The sequence below is a fragment of the Portunus trituberculatus genome, chromosome 13 (assembly GCF_017591435.1).
Source record: "Portunus trituberculatus isolate SZX2019 chromosome 13, ASM1759143v1, whole genome shotgun sequence".
NCBI lineage: Eukaryota > Metazoa > Arthropoda > Malacostraca > Decapoda > Portunidae > Portunus > Portunus trituberculatus.
Genome location: NC_059267.1, coordinates 3,935,709 through 3,955,539, shown reverse-complemented (window position 1 = coordinate 3,955,539; position 19,831 = coordinate 3,935,709). Strand labels below are relative to the sequence as shown.

Here is a 19,831-nt window from a genome sequence, read left to right as displayed (position 1 = left end):
TATGTAAGTATATTACAAGAAGGAAATTACAAGAGGCCAGCTGACCTACACGTGGCAGTCCCTGTATGTTTGAAATAACCATCACACATATAGAGATAAAAAAAAAAAAAAAGAATCTTAAACACTCGGTTATTCTACGCATTTGAGTTTAATGTTTTCTAATCTTTTACTGTTTGGATGTTTATATATTTGACCTTGAAGGAAATGTGAGGAGAGAGTGCTCTCTCTCTCTCTCTCTCTCTCTCTCTCTCTCTCTCTCTCTCTCAACAGATAAATATGATGTTGAGTTATCAATAAGTTAAATCATTATGCGTCTCATGCGAAGACCCTCGTTTTCTGAATCTCAATGAAAAACCCTTGTCTTCTTTCTCCCTTCTCTCTTCTCCAGCGATGACGTCACACACGTACACTCACACTTTCATTTGTGACGCCAATGAAGTGGGGAATCCCTCCTCCTCTACCCTTTTGGACAACGACCTGTTTTGCGCAATGACCCGGGTAACCTGTAGCCTTGAAGATCACGGTGTAGTTTGGAGGAAGGAACAAGGGAACAACTAAAAATGAAGGAATACGGGGGAATGAAGAAACTAAACAAAAATAAATAAATAAAAAAAGGACAAGGGAAGAGAAGGAAAAATTACTAGGAAGTCATTTAGGGCATAAGTTATTATACTACCAAAACTTCCGAAGTTAGGGTCACTTTATATTTACGTAACCCTTAAACTTACTACCAGCTTTCCTATACAGTGGCCCACAGTGCTGGTCAGCGGTGGATATTTAGCAACATTGGCGATCAGACTTGACAGGAATGTTAATAAAAATATGTAGGGCCAGTAACAAACGAGGAGAGATGAGGCAGGTTTTACTGGAATAAACAGGCAACGTATACGTTAATGAAGCATCCTAGAGTCTTTGTTATGCAGACAGTCGATTGTGTTCTTGTCATTTTATTATGACTGCCAAATTTCACATGCTGTAAAGAAAGGTGGGTGGGGAGAAGCCTTCGCCTTTACTATCGTACGTCTCCTTACAAACAACTTCTGAAGGGGCAATAGGTGCGTCGCTGTTTGTTTTTCCTTTGAGCTACTGAGGTCGAGGGAGTGAGTGAACCTTGTGTGTGTGTGTGTGTGTGTGTGTGTGTGTGTATTTACCTAGTTGTATTTATCTAGTTGTAGTTTTACAGGGCCTGGGCTTTATGCTCGTGTGGCCCCGTCTCCATATCTACACTTATTCAACTTTTCTTTAAAACTATGCACACTCGTTGCTAACACTACTTCCTCACCCAAACTGCTCCAAGTCTCAACACATCTTTGCGGGAAACTATATTTTTTAACATCTCTCAGACATCTTCCCTTCCTCAGTTTTTTACTATGCGATCTTGTGCTTCGAATGTCATATCCTTCTCTCAGGATCAGTTTCTCATTATCCACTTGATCCATTCCGTTAATAAATTTATAAACTTGTATCAGATCCCCTCTCTCCCTTCTCTGTTTCAGGGTTGGTAGATTCATAGCCTTCAGTCTCTCCTCATGTCATCCCTGTGTGTGTGTGTGTGTGTGTGTGTGTGTGTGTGTGTGTGTGTGTGTGTATTTACCTTTAAAAAAGTATGCACACTCGTTGCAGATAATAAATTTGTGTGTGTGTGTGTGTGTGTGTGTGTGTGTGTGTGTGTGTGTGTGTGTGTGTGTGTGTGTTACAATAGCTGTCTATTTTCGCTCCTTAACGATAAGAGAGAAAGAATAAAAAAAAAATGTTGAGTACGCAGAAATGACGTAGGGAGTTTTGCAATGCGTCGGTAAACTTACCTTGGCATGGGTGTTACTGACCTGAGAGAGAGAGAGAGAGAGAGAGAGAGAGAGAGAGAGAGAGAGAGAGAGAGAGAAACACTTCAATCGCAAGGCCTCAAGTACGCAAATAACAATACACGTGTGGGAGTCATTAGGTCAGTGTAAAAAAGTGACCAGTAGGAGCGGCTTGGCGGGAATCGGCTGGAGAGAGGGATGAGCGAGAGGGGGCGGGCAGACCAGCCGGGCAAGGAGTATATATACAGCGCCAGACACCTTCCTTCCAATCCAGTCCTCACCTGGAAGACAAGAAGCAAGGTTTAATCGAGTACGTAACTAAGCGAGGTTAAGACTAATCTCCTTACGTTTTAAGACTATTGGATTCTATCTGGACAGTAAGACACCTTCCCTCACCTCAGCCCTCATCTGGGATACATAAAGCAAAGATTGACTACGTAACTGACCGAGCTTAAGACGAATTCTCGAGAAGTTTCAAGAGAGTTGGAATTTATCTCAAGAAAAGAAAATAGCGTGAAATTTTAACTCGTTGGTTATACTTTTCATGATGGGTTCAGTGACTGTCTGCCTCTTCGTGTTGATGTGAGTACTTAGATTTTTTGTTTGTTTTTTTCATGTTTATATATACTCGGTTATTGAGATTTTGACGAATGTATTTCTGAGTGGATAATCTTAACATGACATATTCTGTTGGATTTTCTTACTGTTTATTAGTTGTTAATCTCTCTCTCTCTCTCTCTCTCTCTCTCTCTCTCTTACATTTTCTATATTCTAAGTCACTCCATCTCTTTGTTTGCTCGCTGTTGTTGCCCCGTCTCCCTTCCCTCACTCTTTGTTTACCTGCACTTGTACCGTTAAGTTAAAAATTTCCCTCTCATCACCATTCAGGAATTTCACCACGCCCCCTTCCCTCTCCTGCCCCTCGCCTCTCCCTCCCCCGCCCTCACGTGTCCTTCTCGTGTCCTCAGGTGCGTGTTGGCGGCGAGCTGCGTGCCTCTTCCTGTCCCTGTCGCCGTGGAAAGAGATGTGAGTGTGGAGAATTGTAAACTTTCGTATGATTTAATGGTATACGTTTCAGTTTTGTCATTTATTTTCTTTTTAACCCGTGATTTTACGAAACATCATCTTGACTTATTTTAATCGAGGTTATTGTTGAGTCTAATGTAATTTTGTTTTGTTTGTGGGAGTTATTACATTTGGTTATTCATGTCTTAGTTTGTGAAAATGGAGGCTGTACGTATTAGATCTATCATGAAGTTTAATTTGAGTGAACGTTGTCATGAATTATATTTTATCTTAGTTCACGTGTAGGTGGTACAACATTTTCTGGATCTAAAGTTCTATTTTCTTTCTAGCTAATTAAATATTGATAGAAAATTATGCATGTAAATTGAGTGAACGAAGGAGCAATTTAGCTTAATGATAGATCTGAAAGTATGTAGATAATTAAGTGATTGAGTGAGATTGTGATTGATTAGTGAATGAACGAGTGATTGAGTAGATAAAAAAATAAATGACTGAGTAAATGAGTAATAAAATGTAAAAAACGCTTAGCTAAGTTAGTAAACAATAAGGCACGTGACAAGTCTGAAATATTATACTAATGAACAAATTTGGTATGATGACCCAGGCGGCGAGTCAGGCACTGGTGTTGGTAAAGAGGGAGGCAAGATTCAGAGGCGGATCGGACATTCCCTGCGGCTATTCCCCCCCAAGGTAAGGATACGCTCTCTCTCTCTCTCTCTCTCTCTCTCTCTCTCTCTCTCTCTCTGTGTGTGTGTTCATATTTATTTTCGTCTTTATTTTCTTATGCTTCTCCTTGTCCTAGTCTTTCACATGCTTGTTCTCAATCTTTCTCTTCTTCCTTCACCTCCTCCTCTTTCTTTCGTTCGTTCGTTTGTTCTTTCTTTCTTTCTTTTCTTTTTCTTTTCTCTTCTCTTCTCTTCTCTTCTCTTCTCTTCTCTCTCTCTCTCTCTCTCTCTCTCTCTCTCTCTCTCTCTCTCTCTCTCTCTCTCTCTCTCTCTCTATGGATATTTTTTTCCTATCCTGACTCTTTGTCTTTTTTCCCTCTTCCTTCGCTTTCATTAGACGAGCTTGCGGCTTTTAAAAAATGCATTTATACCTACTTGTGGCTGAAGAGGAAAGATAAACACCGTCTGTCAGCAAATGTATTTTCTCGCAATGTAGCTGTTACTTTCACTCACTCATGGAGATAAACAAGTAGCTATCTGACACTTTTTTTTATCATTATTCATTTATTGTTTGATTAAGTTTTTGTATTTATTGTCGAGAAACCTTTAAGTGTTAGACGAGTCATTATTATGTGGTTGTAATGTAAAGTTGTTTATGACACACACATACACGTAAAAGGTATTAATGGTAGTTGTATTCTTTAGTTTCAGATGCGCGTATCCTGATGTGCCAGCTCTGTGCCCGCCCAGGCATTACTCGCCCTGCCCAATGGACTTCCCTTCCGTGCACATTTAAGTCAACATCTTATCTACACACCACTGTTTATTGCATACCAGTCAGTGCTGTGTGATGATCTGCAGTAGTAGTAGTAGTAGTAGTAGTAGTAGTAGTAGTAGTGATGTTGATAGACATGAGAGTGATTATAATGTTAAGACCAAGGGAGAGTAGAAGTTGAAGTTGGTTTGTAACTTTGTATAAGATGGTTAAAACGGCATTTATCATCTGCTGCTCCTGACATTAGTATTATTCTGTGATATTCAGTATCCTTACCTAAATGTGTGTGTGTGTGTGTGTGTGTGTGTGTGTTTAATCTGCAGTACGTGATGATGTTACCAAGAATGAAGTTGTTTTGTAAGCTTTTAAACATTTAATATGTTTATCAAAGTATAATTGTAAATTATACGTTATTTTGTTTTATGCTAACATCCAACCTCCATTGATGAATAAATTGAAAATTGATATTTGCACGCCAGAAATACGTAACCTATAATATTGTGCGACTCTGCAGGGCGCGTAGCTCCCTGCAATGGGTGGGTGTCCCGTGTGAGGAGCGCGGGGCACCCACCCCGGGAACTCCCCTGCTGAGGATGTAGGTGGGTGAAACATAAGCGTGGATCCTGTGTATTACGCAACATAAGACACTCTCCTGCAATTTGTGGACACAATATTGAACATACAGTTTATGGAGTGACTGACAGGCATATTCCTGCTGAAAGAGCCCTATCATTATGTTCCTCTTCAGTGTCATGAGGCAAACACCGCTAATATTACATTATTTGAAACCCGCTTTAGGTAATATAAGACTGTATGTATATCAGCATTATTCATTTTCATGTTTGCAGTGTTCAGCATGCAGAATGTCAGCAGAGCTAGAGAGTGGCGGGATGCGGGAGTGGTGAGGGGGGGATATCCGCCGCCATCAGGGCGAAGTTGATCGAAACAGGGACCTGCCGAGTGGTCCAAATGTAAGCCTGTGTTTCCTTCCCGGCCTTGTGGATCACCGCCACTGGTGGGGAAGATGGAGCATGCATCGCCATCCCTCCGTCTGTGGAATCAAAAGGTGAGGTGGAGCACAGGTCGCTGCGGGCAGAGGGTGATGAGCTACTCTCGCCTGGACACCGGCGAGAGTAGTGGGAGGATTGTGCATCGCCAACACAACAACAACACGACTGTCTGGTACAGGTGGACCACAGTCTTCAGGTGATCACATTGTTTTCTGTACTCGCGAGTGAATGTAGGTCCCTGTGGTTGGGAGAGGCATCACTGGGTACTGCCTGTGTGGGGCTATCCTAATAAACCCCTGTGGTGTTCTTTGGTATGAGGCTTGTACACAAGAGAAGTGGCCTACTCACTTGTGACTTGTATTTGCCTTGTAGTTCCCAATGATTGTCAAGAGGCTTTTTCATTATCACTTACTGGTGCTTTGTCTAGTTGTACCTAAACGTTAATCCATAGGCCAAGATGAGTTGACCAGGTTATTGATCATTCTGTATTTAGGTGAAAGCTATTAACTTTCAATGAGGCTTGGCTGGCCTACTTGAAAAATGTAAGAAGACTAGAATGATGCTCTCTTGTGTGTGTTTTCTCTAAGGCACACATAGGTCACAGGCTAATGCTGCTGCGTAAATTGTAATTTAAAAGATGTATCTGGCTGCTCAACTCACCTGGTATATATATATATATATATATATATATATATATATATATATATATATATATATATATACATATATATTCTACTTGTGTATTGGAAGATGAAAGAAAAGTTAAGTAAAGTTAGAGCTTTACCAATACAAATACTATATTGATTTAAGCAAAATTTATTTGCAGCTTAGTGAAATTCTAAAGCTAGCTGGAGAACTTCAGAATGAAGACCAGAAGTTGGCTGCAGAATCCTGGTACCTGGCAGTGCACCACATCCAGTCCTTATGGGGCAAGACTTCCCTCAGCACCACCAAGAAGGTGAGTGCAGCCCTCCTGCGCCTTGCAAAATGCACTACAGCACCTGTGTGTGTAATCTTACCATGCATATTAGAGCTTCTTGTCCTTCATACATGTGTAATGTGAAGTCTTTGTGAGAAAGAAAACATTTGTTTGAGGCCTTTTGGATTAGTGGTTGATTTCAGGAGAAGTTAAATTTACAACAAACATCAGCTTTTTCCTTGCATGTATGTGATATAAGTGCAATTGTGTACTTTATTCCAGGATGTGTCGTCTCAGGTCGAGGAGGTCAAGCAGGATGGACACAGATCTGAGGCTGCCTCAAGTCTGGGTGAGATTCCTTGATTGATTTATGAATGTTTATTTATTACATGCTTTATATCATTTTGCATTGTGAATGACGTGACAGGAGGATTGTCCATTGAACAATAGTTTAGTAGAAAGTCTGGACATGAACAGGCTTTTTACTTTTCTTTATCAAGTCCTTTGCTCTCATATTCCAATACTTATTTTTTATTTCCTCAAACATTTTTATCAATGTTTTCTCATATCCTGTATCATACACTGTATTTCTATCCTCCATGCTCTATACCTTAGTATAGGCTTGTCATTTATGAACTATCAAAATTCTGGACACCTTCACAAACAAGCAAACAATAATTCAAACGGATCCCTACCAATGCTGGTTAAAGAGTAAATACTGGCATGTGATGTGAGGTGATGCAGGGAAGGCTACACATAGGAGTCATACATGTTAGTCTTGATTGAAACCATACTAAAGTAGTTGCCATCTATTGAACCCCTCCCCCTCCCTCTCTCCCATCATTTCAACCTACAGAAATATGATACTTGTGTGTGTATTTTTAACAGTTCTTGATGGAAGAGTTTGGAAGAGGAGCACCACATTACAGATACAAACCTCAACACCAAAGGAAGAGGCAATGAAGGAGGAATGCTGTATTGAAGAGCAGAATTCAAATAAGGTCAAGAGAGGCCGTCGTGAGGGTAAGAAGTCTTCCAAATCTTCAGTGAAACAAGAAGCACAAGTTAAGCAGGAAAGCGAATCGCAAGACAAAGCTCAGGATGCTGGCAAGGTGCGTCGAGATGTGATGGGATGCAGGACTCAGACTGAATTTCCTAGTTTCTTTATAAACTTGTAGATGCATCATAGCTGAATGATCTCACACTTATTCATATTTATGTTTTTGTCAATCTTTTCTAAACTGTTTTCTGTCATTCCTTTCAGTTTGATTATAACATAAACACGCTGACTTAATCATTCATTTATTTTTACTCTTTGTTTGAATCAGCAGCTTGGACTATTCTCCTTTATTAATGTTCTCAGGTTCAGTCAGTCCACCTCATGATCTCAGCTGACCCTGTCCTGGTGCCGAGCATGAATCGATTCAAGAAGGTGTTCAAGAATGAGGACACAGGAAAAATGGAAACCACTTACCAGTGTGAAAAGTGTCCTAAGCAATGCCGCTCTGCCATTGCTCTATACAGTATGTCCTGAGATCTGTTTTGTTTCACATCAGCGGAATTACTAAGTGTTGCTTCACCAGCTAAACAATCATGCAATTTCCATCTATCTTCCAAGGAATCTAGAACCTATGTCTATTCCTGGTCAGTTTTTTGTTTGTCTTTATCAATCTTTCATTATCTATACCTATCTTTTTACTCAAATTCTTTTGTTGAACAAGTGATAGGCTTAGTGTTATAAATAAAGATATCTGTGCTAGGCAATGCTAATTTGACTAATCATAAGGATTTTTTAAGTTAAAAATTAAATTAAAACTCAATTTCAATAATGAATTTAGTTAATATTGTCAGCATTATTTTTTCACAGAACACTGGTCTTCTCACAGCAAGAGTTTAGAGTGTCCTATCTGCCACCAGATACTATGCAACAGACATGCTCTAAATGGTAGGTGAGCCAAGGTAATTTAGTTAGAGTCATTGAATATCCATATATATTTGATAGTTTTTCTGCTTTTGATTTTTCCTAGTTGGTGCTCATCGGTGATAATAATTTCTTGGTGTACATTGGTGATTTGCCAACTGAATCGGTGCTCAATTTTATCAAACAATGCTTCTCCTTTAATCTTCCTTCATGAGGCACTTTCAGTGAGTTATTATTTCTTAGACGATGAATCCATCATAACACCTTCCTTGTACATTCCTGTACTTTGTTCTCCTTGAGATTGTATCACAGAACTTGCTGTTTTATTGGAAGTCAGTCGTTCAGCTTTGCATTTCTCTATCTCAGCACACAAGAGGACCCACACTGGGGAGCGGCCGTTTGAGTGTACCAAGTGTTCCTCAAGGTTTACGACTCGAGGCAACCTTGCTCGCCACATAGCCAGCCATGAGGGGAAGAAGCCGTGGCAGTGTGCTCTGTGTGGCAAGCGATTCACTGAGAAAAAGTCTCTTAAGGTGCACATGCGAACACACACTGGTGAAAAACCCTATGCGTGAGTCCCTGCTATTATTTTGTCTTTTTAATTGTAAAGATCATATTAATGTAACATTTTATATTTTAAACAAAGTGGTATATTAATTATATCATCTATTTACTGGTAAGAAATCCCTGTTAATGAGACTAGCCAGTACTAATTGTCTTTACCAACACCTATAAGGTTACTAAGAATAGTGTTTGCCCTCCAGGTGCTCTGTCTGCCCCAAGAAATTCTCTCAGTCTGGCATCCTCCAGGCACACATGCTCATCCATACCAACCAGTATGCACACTTGTGTGACATATGTGGCCGCTCTTTCCGCCAGCGTTCTCAGTTGGCAACTCACCACCTGCGCCACCAAGGAGTGCGCCCCTTCTCCTGCCCTAACTGTGACCGAAACTTCACCACCAAGGGTAGGACTGTCTCCAGAGTGGCTGCCTTACTTGCTTAGAAGGATAAATTTTGTTAGATATTTATTCAAGTATTCAAGCAGCCTCTTTTTTTTTTACACATGTCATCCCACATGTTCGGATAATGGCTACATATTTGAAAGAGGAAATAATGTAACCATGTTGAATATAAAAACTGTGTAGATAAATGTGTAACCTTGTGCCTTTATGAACATTGATGAATTTGTGTATGTATGCAATGCAGGTGACATGGAGAGGCACCTGAGGACACACACAGGAGAGCGGCCATTCAGTTGTGATGTGTGTGGTGCCTCATTTGCCCGCCCTCAGACCTTACAAGAACACAGGAACCGCCACTTCAACTTCAAGCCTTACATGTGCAAGATCTGTAGCAAAAGTATCTAAATATATGTTTGTTTTTTAATCACTGTAGTGATAACTGAGTGAATGAGATATAGTTTTGTATGAAAAGACTGAAGTTATTTGTACATGCACTCATATGGCATTATTGTACTGAAGGGTTCCATGAGATGGCTGCCTGCACTCGTCACATCAAAGGTTTGCACTCCAGGGAGAAAGGAAACGCCCCAGCCTCTGCCAGTGTTCTCCGTCTGACTAACCCTGAACACCAGCAAGGAACAAGTGAGTAAGCGTGATTATTGTAGAGAATGGTACAGGTTTTTCTGAGTGACCTTATTCATTCTCTTACCTTCTTTCTTCATTTAAACACTGTCTTGCTTGCTGGGATTTGGGTTGTTGTTTATTTAGAAACTACATGATGGAACTAAGTACTCAGTGATAACAGTGTAATTTATGTTTCTGTATTTTGCAGATGAAGAAGAGAAGCAGAGTATTCTCATTACTCATCTTGATGTAACCAATCCTGAGACAAAGGAAGAAGACATCCCACCTGCAACTCCACAGGAAGATGTTGAGGGAAATGAAGAGGAGGAGGAAGAGGAAGAAGAGGAGATGGAAGGTGTAGCTGAGGAAGATGGAGAGGAAGTGAAGCATCACATCTTTGTCATGCACACCACAGAGCCGGAGGAAACACAGCTCATTACCATCGGAGAGCCTACTGGCAGTGATGGTGAGTGTGGTGAAGTTTGTACTTTAATTTACTAATGAGCAACTGCTTGTGAGATAGTGAAACCTTGTAACTTGGTTTTTATTTGTAAGAATAATGAAGGAATTAATGTATCAATAATGTATCATGGGTATACTATGAAAATGAATGATATAATACTATAGATGATAGATTACATGATCATAGTAACAGGCTTTATATTGATTATTCATAAAGATTCGTCAGATTTAGTGTTAACATATAAGAATGTTTGAATTGCATGTCTTTAAGATGTTATCTTGTTCTAATGCAGAAGAAGTCCCAAGGTCCACCGAGGTGTCATGTGATGACTGTGTCACACTCATGTCTTCTATGGACTTCCTGAGAAGCCATGCCAGACACTGCACAGCTGTATCGTGTGAGAACTGCCGCACTCTCATATCTTCAGTGGAGATGGTGCGGGGACACATGCGACTCTGTGATAATCACCAAGGTAGGTCAAGCTCAGTGTTGTGAGTTAAGGTACCTCAAGAATGTAATTGGATATTGGTAGAAGTGGAAGCATTTACCAATGTTGCTGTATGGTGTTTTCATTGTTTGTATGGCCTTTGATAATGCCTTTGATATAAAAACTGGTGTGTGTAGGTTTGCCTATGGCAGAGTGGCTTATGGAAGATGATGCCATGAGCCAGGACAGTAACGGCAGCAGTGACAGAAACAGTGTTGACGGTGAAGAGGCTGAAGGCAGTGGTGATGCTGCTGCTGGAGGCAATGGAGAGGATGAAGTGGTGACATCAGATCTGGATCACCAAACTGTTACCATCAGTGAGGATGTCACCATTACCTCACTTCCCCTCACCCAGCTGCCTCCCATACACCTACAGCTAGAAAGTGAGTTCGTGTTCACTGTGGTTATGTAGTTCAACTCTTCCCTTTTGTGATTAGGGTTGATAATGATGTTAGTGAGAGGATGGTCTTATCATGATGTTGGGATATGGATGTACTTGTGTGTGGTATATTGATATGTTTTGTTGTGTGCAGGTGACTACATGGTGGTGTTGCGGGAGCCAGCCAGCAATGGACAGACTGCAGATAGGACACTTCCCCCACAGCAGGTGACTGACTCTTTTGATTTTTGTGATCATCCTTACAGACCTCTTGATAGTTCACAATATTATTTTCTCTGGATGTATGCAAACTATATGTTGTTGAGATTGTATATATATATATATATATATATATATATATATATATATATATATATATATATATATATATATATACACACACAGGCAACCCCCGCTTAACGAAGGTTCACACAACGAAATTTCGCTACAACAAGGGTTTCATTTTACTACCATCTGCTCGCTTTAACGAACACCAAACTCGCTTTAACGAAGTTTTATCCAGGTAATTTTTTCCAAGTTTGAAAGCCCCACCGTATCACGCAAGCCAACAGACTTTAGAATACACCAGCGCCTCTCGTGGACAACATGCGCACCACTCACTACCCTGTTCAAAACAATAACAGTGTCAGCAGCAGCTTGTCTTCCCTCGCTCAACTTACCATCAAAACGCCCTGCAATGTTGTCTAGCGTTGCTAAGAAGACTAGGAAGTCTCTTACTCTCGAAGTGAAGCTGGATATTATTCACAGACACAAGAGAGGCGAGAAAACTAATAGCATTGCTTGCCACCATCTTGACTCCATCTACTGTCTCTACTATTTTCAAGTCAGCAGACTCTATTAAGAAGGCTGGTGAGACCGTATCTTCCTTGCAAGCTAAAAAGAACTACCTGAACTCGTGACTCTACAATGGATAAAATGGAAAGCCTTGTGGAAATGTGGTACATAAGTTTTGTATGTGATACAATGATGCGCCCTTTGTTTATATTCCACAGGTTGCCGGTTAGTGTCTTTCCCGTTTCACTCTCCCTCCCTTCATAAATTTAAGATCATTAACATTATAAAGTTACATACATACATACATTAGTGTACATTATAATGACTTAAATTGAACTGCCTAAATTATTAATATTAACTTCATGATTTTTACTTTCATTAAACCTTTCACTGTACTATGATGCACTCTCACTTTGTTTACTCTGAATGAAAGTTCAAGTCAGGGGTTAAACTTGTTATAATCGGTTCGCTTAACAAAGTTTCACTTAATGAAGGGTTTTAAGGAACATAACCCCCTTCGTTAAGCGGGGTTGCCTGTATATATATATATATATATATATATATATATATATATATATATATATATATATATATATATATATATATAAACTTGGGGGCCTTTATTTTTTTAACCCCATTCTTAGATCTCTGTTGAAATGTATTTATATTGTTTTGGAAAAAGTGACTATAAAAAAAATATATATATATATATATATATATATATATATATATATATATATATATATATATATATATATATATATATATATATATATATATATATATATATATATATCCATCTTTAACTCTTAAGAAAAAGAACAATCCATGACTTACTTTTTATTTATTTTATTTTTGTGAGGAAAGAAATGATGACACGCTACAAAAACTTCAAACAAAAGATCTATTTTAGCATAAAAGAGTTGCTAGAGTAGCCAGTTTAGTTCTGTACCACTTACATGTAGGTTTTTTTTACGACTATCATATTTACATCTCGTACTTTGCACAGTAAGAAATTATATATTTAATTGTGTGATGGTATTGAATTAGGTAAGTTTTGTTTTCAACTCATGTCCTTTCAGGTAGAGGAACATTCATTAACAGAGGCAGAGGAAGAGAATTCACAGCCAAGACTTGCATTGGTCTCATCACTGCTCAATGAGTAAGGATCACATCAAGGTCAGGCAAGAGAAACTACTATTGCACAAACTTGGGGGCCTTTATTTTTTAACCCCATTCTTGGATCTCTGTTGAATTGAATTTATATTGTTTTGGAAAAAGTGACTATAAAATATATATAAAATAAATTGGTGTTACTGGTTATGAAAGACAAATCATGGGTTTTAAGAATTCCTCAGTTTCAAACATGAATTAAATTCATTGATGATCAATAAAGTGGTCGTTACATTCCATTTGAAAAACTGCACAAGACTATTCCTTTTTTATTGATTAGAGTATTCAATGTGACATTAATTTGAGGCTAGATTGAAGCTTTATTTGTGCATGTGTCCTTTGCAAGTTATGTCAGACTGGTAAATAATGTAGATTATAGATTTAAATTTATATTTATATTGATGAAATTTTAGTAATTATAAGGTTCATGTATATATGATGAAATTTTAGTAATTATAAGGTTCATGTATATATAAAGTAACTTTTATCTTGAATGGTAAAATAAAAACTACAAACTGAATACTATAAATAAATTTGAAATAAAGTTTCAGGTTTCTTTCAATTTACATTATCTGCATAGGAACATTGTGACTGACTGGTCAGTTAAAGAGGGAGGTCTGTATGATTTCTTCTGAATTTATCTGTGATTAAGTTTTCTCATGTATTTTGCTTTATTATTATGAGTTTTTTTTAGTTGGGTAGCTGTGGTATGGGGAAAGTGACCTGGTTGCCCATACTATAGAAAGCATACTGCCACTGCCACTTCTAGTTCTTAAAAGGCAACTAAAAGAAGTGAGGGAAGTGAAGAACCCTCTCTTGTCTTGCCTATCCACCTTTAAGATTAAGGGTGAGACCAGACAGGTGTGTAGATAACTTTCTTGAATGCACTGTGGGTGGAACATATGAGGAGGAAATTATCTTTGCTTCAGACCACTGTGGAAAAAAGGGAGAAGGATGAGTGCAAAAGATACCAGGAGATCACATCACAGGAATCAATAACAAGATCCTTACTATGAGAGTTGGTGTTTATTACACTAACTCAGTACCAAAACCATCAAGCACAGCCTAGTGGGAACTTCCTTAATTTTTTCCCTTGTCCTCTTTGAGTCCAACAGTGCGGTTAAACACCAAACAGTCTGGGCTGGAGTCCGGGTCCACAGAGAAAAAGCCAGTCCGTTCAAACTGGAACTTGTCAAAAACCTTGGCACCCTTGACAGAGGAGTCAACAAGGCTCTCTAGCACTGTCAGAGAGTTTGTGTTGATGTCTGTGAGGAAGCCACCAGGAACCACTGATGTATCCTCAGGGCACTCGTGTCTAAACCTGAAAGAGTAACACAGTATGTAATGTAAATATGCTGACTGTACATAATGCAAGACTTGGCATTTAGATTTTATATCTGCAGAGATAATACTGGTCAAAATTGCATATTCTGGTACTCTTAGATTATTGAAAAGGTTAGAGGAACTCACAGCTTTTCATAGAGCCGCACTTCACACTTAAGAGGCTGAGCGACCCAGTGGATAAATGCCTTGGGTTTGTTGGCATCAGACACAGGCTCACATGTCACCTTGAGATAATCCACTTCCCCTGAACTGGTCCTCACCACTTCAGCAACACTGATCACTTGGCCACAGTGCCTCAGTCCCACACTCTGCTGTGGCATCAGTCTCCTATAGCCCTTCTCTTCTTTCTGTGCATAAATATTATAAAGTTACTTTAGTAAGAAATTGTTTTATAAAGTGGTGTGAAAAAAATGCATGATCTAACCCATTTAAAAAATAAAAGGGAATATTCAAGAAGGTAACTGACAAGATAAGGTGGTTATCTCATCTCTCTGAGATATATGCTCATTATCTTACCTCTCGGAAGTCTGAACGTTCAATCCAAATTTCCTTAAAGAACGAAACGGTGTGTGTGCCTTTCTCCTCGTTTCCAGGGATGTTGGGAACCGTTACTGTGGTGGGACGGTCACCAGGATAATTTGTGATGACTGCTCTTAAAGGTTCTAACACAGCCATTGCTCTGAAGGAAGAAGAGTGGTATAATCTCAATATAAAAATCAGAAATGAGAAAAAAAAAAAAAAAAAAAAAAAATACTGCAGACTCATGGCAGTACCTTGAAGCAGTGAGATTGAGGACATCTCGAACACAAGCCTCCAGAGCCTCTGGGTGGATGCTGATTTGAGCACCAGTAAGGCCCAGTGTGGCACAAAAGTTATTAATGGCTTCTGCTGGGAAGCCACGTCGCCTCAAAGCGGACAGAGTGAAGAGTCGAGGGTCATCCCAGTCTGACAAGGAAGAGATCTTTTAAGTGACTTCCTCAACTGTATGTGGATTTCTTGCCGATATTTGTTCAATCTGTTCATTTACTAAGATTGGTTTATGATTTATTGTATGTATGTGCAGTTTAATAACAATGAAATTATCACATAAAACAGTTAATTGGAAGTTTCAGGATTAGTTCACCAAAAAAAAAAGTGTTAGAGTGCTGAGTGCTACAGATACTTGCTACCTTTGTGATTAAGCTAAACACTTACACAACTAAATTACCAATTAACCAGAATGATCTAAGTGACCTTCGTAAAGACTAAGCAATGGACAGACTCACCTCTGACAAATCCCTCAGTGATAAGCTTGCCAATCTTGCGTTTGGACACCACTGTGTAGTTCATGTTGAGCCGCCCATACTCCCACTGGACGGGGCAGTAAGTCTCAACAGCATTGCACAGCCAGTAGTAGGAAGACCGTCTGTAAGGGATCATGTACTCTAAATAGATAAACATATAGGCAATCATCTCTCAGGTCTTTCTTGATACTGGTAATGATGGAGGATTCTTTAAGTTTTCATAATTTAGGTGCAAATTATACTAGCTAGCAGTAATACACAACTGCATGCTTCATAATTTGAGTCAACACACCTTGCTTGGAACTCTTTGGTGCAGAGGGAGTGTGTGATGTGCTCTAAGGAGTCACAAAGGCAGTGAGTGTAGTCGTAGGTGGGGTAGATGCACCACTGGTCACCTGTGCAGTGGTGGGCCACGTACTTGATGCGGTAAGCCACTGGATCAACTTTGCCCTCCTCTAGTATAGTCTTTAGGCGCAGTGTTGCTTCACCTTCATCAAACTTACCATTTTTCATGTCCTGTGGAGGATTTGCAGTTTAGTTTTGCTGTGTCATAACTAAATTACATAAAGAAATAAAACAGTGGCTTGTACAACCATGTACCTATGCTCGCAAATTACTATTATCTAGATGCTATATAATGCTATTGAGGTAACTGAGGTTGGACTGCACATGGCAGCAGCTTACAATTCCAATCATAATAAAAGGTCTTACCTCAAATAGCTGCAGAGACTCGTGGATGGGTCTGTCCCTCCAGGGTGAGGGTGGAGGGTCATGGCCACGCAGCTCCTCAGGCTTCTGATGACACACGTATGCCAGACCTTTCTTGACTAATAACACTGCCCACTCGTACAGCTGTGGAAAGTAGTCTGACGAATGGGTGATCTTGTACGGCTTGTAACCTGTGCAAGAGAGACATCACAGTCACTTTGATGTGCATAGGGTTTGCATTGAGATTGTGTTGTTCAGCTGTCATTACTTTTTTATACAAATCACTTCCATGTCCTACTCAGTCCAGGTGTCATTGTTTGGGTTATTGCCACTTACTCTAGCTTGAGTTGTATTTCCTTATATTTTCCTAATCCTGCTGCTAAACTAAACACTGCTATATTAATGATGGCTGAAACTAATGCCACTCACCCAGCCACTCTACCATGTCCCTGATCCCCACAAAGAATTTCTCTTCCTCCTTCTCTGGATTGGTGTCATCATATCGCAGGAAGCATACACCATTGTTGGCTGTAGCGTATCCAAAGTTGATGTTGATAGCTTTGGCATGACCAATGTGTAAGATTCCATTGGGTTCTGGAGGAAATCGTGTCCTGACCTGAAAAACATGACAACATAATAAAGAATTACGAGCCACATTTATTACTTAACCCTAAACATATTGGTACACCCTCAGTTTCTTTGTATAGAGGTATAATATGTATTTCTAATTTTACTTATCAAGCAAGAGTATCATGATATATTTAGCCTAGACATTAAGATACAAGAATAATCTACAAAAAGGTTTTGGCTTAAAGAACACAAAAACACTTAAAATTCAAATAAGTGATTGATGGCTCTTTTCTATTGATAACTCTGTAGTCAATGAGTTCACAGCATAAATCACAAAGCAGGTTCTGTGTCCCTCAAACACACCTGCCCTCCTGTGGTCTTGAGGTGTTCCTTAAGAAGGTCATTCGTCTTGTCTGTGATGACATAACCGTCTGTTTTGTAGTTCTCCCCAGGGACGTGGAAGTTCACAGTTTTAAGAAACTCTGCCATACTGAGTGGTCGCTTCTCTGGAGTGACAAATTATTAAATAGATTTTACAACAGAAGCATCAGAAATTATCTGTCGGTTATTTTTCTCACCGTGTCTTACTGTTCTCTAGTTTTGTTTCCTTTTATTAGTTCATTTGTGGCATTATTTGGTTCTTTCATTCTCAATCCCTTCCTTCATCAGCCCATCCCTCATCTCACCTGTCTGTTCAGCTGGGGCATTGGATGGGACAGCATCAGCCTTCTTCTCCTTCTTCTCTCCCTTACTCTTGGGTGGTTTGACCAAGTCCTCTTCTCTCTTTGGCCCCAGTAGTGTCAGTATCTGCAGATCAATCTCCTCCTTCACCTTACGACTCTCTGCCCAGGGGAGAGATGCCCTCACTTGACCCATTAGAGGCCCTGTGTTGAACTGGTACCTGAAAATGATGATGGCGTTAAATTCTTCTTTTGTAAATTCAGTGTCCTGTCATCAGGTAATTTGTAGCTATTGTTTTCCATCACTTAACTATTTAAATAAATTTGTTTTAAACCATAAGATGAGGCATTTATATAAAAAGATAGGGCACTTGCATAACAGGAACTCACAGTCCACAGAGCAACAATATTCATTAACCAATACATATTAATTCCTCACTGGTGCTGCTCACCTCTGTTTCACTATGGCATCCTTGTTTTTCTTTATCACCTGAGCCACGGCTGATTCTATCTCATCCTGTGTCACCACCACACCTACACCACACTTCTTCTCAAACTCTGCACGGTTAAACTCTTTATTGTGATCCTTGTGGAGCAAAACAGGAGAGAAACAAAAAGATCCAGTATGATTATGGAATGAAAAGCCATGATTACTAAAAAATTACCATATAACTATCATGTATATAAATCACATTATTAAGAGGCTATTTGAGGGAAATATGCAAGGTTTGGTTAGAACCTTTGAAGGATTGTTGTATAGGAAAATGGGATGGAGAGAAATGAGTGTAAGATCAATTTTAAGCAAGTAATCATTCACATGGATGGTACTTGTAGAGATAGAAGTATTAAAAATAGGAACTAACGTTATTGTAGTAAGAATGGTAACAACAAGGAGCCAGCAAGGATATAACAGCTTTTCCAATCACTACTGCACCTCACCTGCACAAACTTAATGGCAGCAGTGAGCTTTGCCTCTTGATCAAGGCGGCCATCGGACACATACTCCACCAAGAGGGGCAGGTGGGAGTGGAACTGTTTGGGCAGCTTGGTGGCCAGGTGGTACAGCAAGTTACCCACACTTTTGTTGACAGGTGTGCTAATGCCAGCCTATGTCAAGCATGTTCATCATTAGAAATTTCATAAAGCATTCTTTGAAGCCTCTAAAATTTTTTCTGTTGGTTTTTGACAATACAAATATTGTAATCATTCTGAAATTTATGGTCTGGCTTTCTGGAGTAATTCTATAACAAACTTAACCCATAACAATTATGTAATACACCATTGGGGAAACATTTAAAATTTCTTTCCTATTTTTTCAGCTCTTTCATTATTTTGGTCACAGTAAAAAAAAATGTGTATTGATGAAAACAATTTTTACTATTTGTCTATTTTTTGCAGTATATATCAGGCAGCAGCATTCAGCATTTGATAGTTGATACTAAAGAATTTAAAATAAATCTACCGGCTTAATGCAATATTCTTTCAGTATGTCGAGATAACGGTACACGTAAACCCTGGCGAGGAAATACCAGTGAAAATTAGATTAAGTTAATCCCAATGTAATGTTGGCCACCATACCATGAAACACACCCCTTAACCCTTCCTGGAGACAAAGAGATTACAGTAACTCTTAAATGTCAAAATGTGAGGGAAAAGTGTAAACATGGCAAGGAGTCCAGGTGTGCACGGCCTTGTAGGGAGGAGGTACAGGTGACAGGCGGCGACTCTCACCTGGTCTGCAATACTGCTAAGCACCGCGGTCAGGGATTCGTTCTTCAGTGTCTCCTTCACCTTCTGCTCTGACAGGCCGAGCAAACTCAGCTTCTCTGTCACCTCCATGACTCGTGCGGGCGTGTTTATGTTGTGGGAAGGGTGGGCGGCACCTCCACGTGGCCGCCAAGGTGTGCTGTGCCTGCCGCCAGCTGACTGACTGTCTGGCTCTGGGCTGCCGCCGTGGTGCATGGACTGTGTCGCGCTCAGGACGGTCTGTTAGGCTGTTGCGTCACCTTGCACGTGTTTTTCATGTCTCTATTGAGTGACAAGAACTCAAATCTAGCCTTTTATCTAAGCTGTCCGTGAATGGCATCCGACAAATCATCGGAAGTAGGTGATATAGCTGAAATTACTTTACAGAATGTATATTACACCCGTATTGAGCAATTTATCTCGAGAGTGTCAGATTAATTCAGATAGATATATATGTACGTAAATATATAGATAGCTGGTTGATGAAACAAATTAAT

The 19,831-nt window shown here is 39.6% G+C and overlaps 2 protein-coding genes across 3 annotated transcripts; one reads left to right on the top strand and one right to left on the bottom strand.

Moving 5' to 3' along the window:
- Window positions 1-2,053: 2,053 nt before the first annotated feature.
- LOC123503119 (zinc finger protein 345-like) lies at window positions 2,054-13,251 on the top strand. 2 transcript variants are annotated; one of them, XM_045252548.1, is made up of 18 exons: window positions 2,054-2,112; window positions 2,771-2,828; window positions 3,433-3,518; window positions 4,199-5,334; window positions 6,105-6,236; window positions 6,480-6,546; window positions 7,086-7,309; window positions 7,561-7,720; window positions 8,065-8,142; window positions 8,485-8,689; window positions 8,883-9,085; window positions 9,327-9,479; window positions 9,602-9,724; window positions 9,915-10,172; window positions 10,462-10,641; window positions 10,794-11,039; window positions 11,190-11,263; window positions 12,913-13,251. In XM_045252548.1, exons 4-18 carry the CDS (start codon window positions 5,293-5,295, stop codon window positions 12,994-12,996), a joined length of 2,229 nt encoding a protein of 742 aa, XP_045108483.1. In that variant the 5' UTR covers window positions 2,054-2,112; window positions 2,771-2,828; window positions 3,433-3,518; window positions 4,199-5,292; the 3' UTR covers window positions 12,997-13,251. The 2 variants fall into 2 exon arrangements, with proteins under 2 accessions (XP_045108483.1, XP_045108481.1); XM_045252546.1 differs by having other exon boundaries at window positions 2,054-2,384.
- Window positions 12,664-19,565, bottom strand: LOC123503118 (probable glutamine--tRNA ligase). The gene is made up of 13 exons (XM_045252545.1): window positions 19,320-19,565; window positions 18,528-18,695; window positions 18,041-18,174; window positions 17,595-17,809; window positions 17,272-17,414; window positions 16,768-16,954; window positions 16,342-16,529; window positions 15,923-16,146; window positions 15,613-15,752; window positions 15,121-15,292; window positions 14,864-15,026; window positions 14,474-14,694; window positions 12,664-14,324 (listed from the first exon to the last, which is right to left on the bottom strand). The coding sequence occupies exons 1-13, from the start codon at window positions 19,548-19,550 to the stop codon at window positions 14,084-14,086; spliced, it is 2,427 nt and encodes an 808-aa protein (XP_045108480.1). The 5' UTR covers window positions 19,551-19,565; the 3' UTR covers window positions 12,664-14,083.
- Window positions 19,566-19,831: the final 266 nt, after the last annotated feature.

Excerpts from the sequence above, each read along its gene's own strand:
- LOC123503118 (XM_045252545.1), bottom strand. The coding sequence starts at position 19,550 with ATGCACCACGGCGGCAGCCCAGAGCCAGACAGTCAGTCAGCTGGCGGC. Across the intron at positions 16,955-17,271 it reads TCAAGACCACAGGAGGGCAG|GTCAGGACACGATTTCCTCC; the intron begins GTGTGTTTGAGG and ends CATGTTTTTCAG. Across the intron at positions 15,027-15,120 it reads CTCAATCTCACTGCTTCAAG|AGCAATGGCTGTGTTAGAAC; the intron begins GTACTGCCATGA and ends TTCTTCCTTCAG.
- LOC123503119 (XM_045252548.1), top strand. The coding sequence starts at position 5,293 with ATGGAGCATGCATCGCCATCCCTCCGTCTGTGGAATCAAAAG. Across the intron at positions 6,237-6,479 it reads CCCTCAGCACCACCAAGAAG|GATGTGTCGTCTCAGGTCGA; the intron begins GTGAGTGCAGCC and ends ACTTTATTCCAG. Across the intron at positions 11,264-12,912 it reads GGACACTTCCCCCACAGCAG|GTAGAGGAACATTCATTAAC; the intron begins GTGACTGACTCT and ends ATGTCCTTTCAG.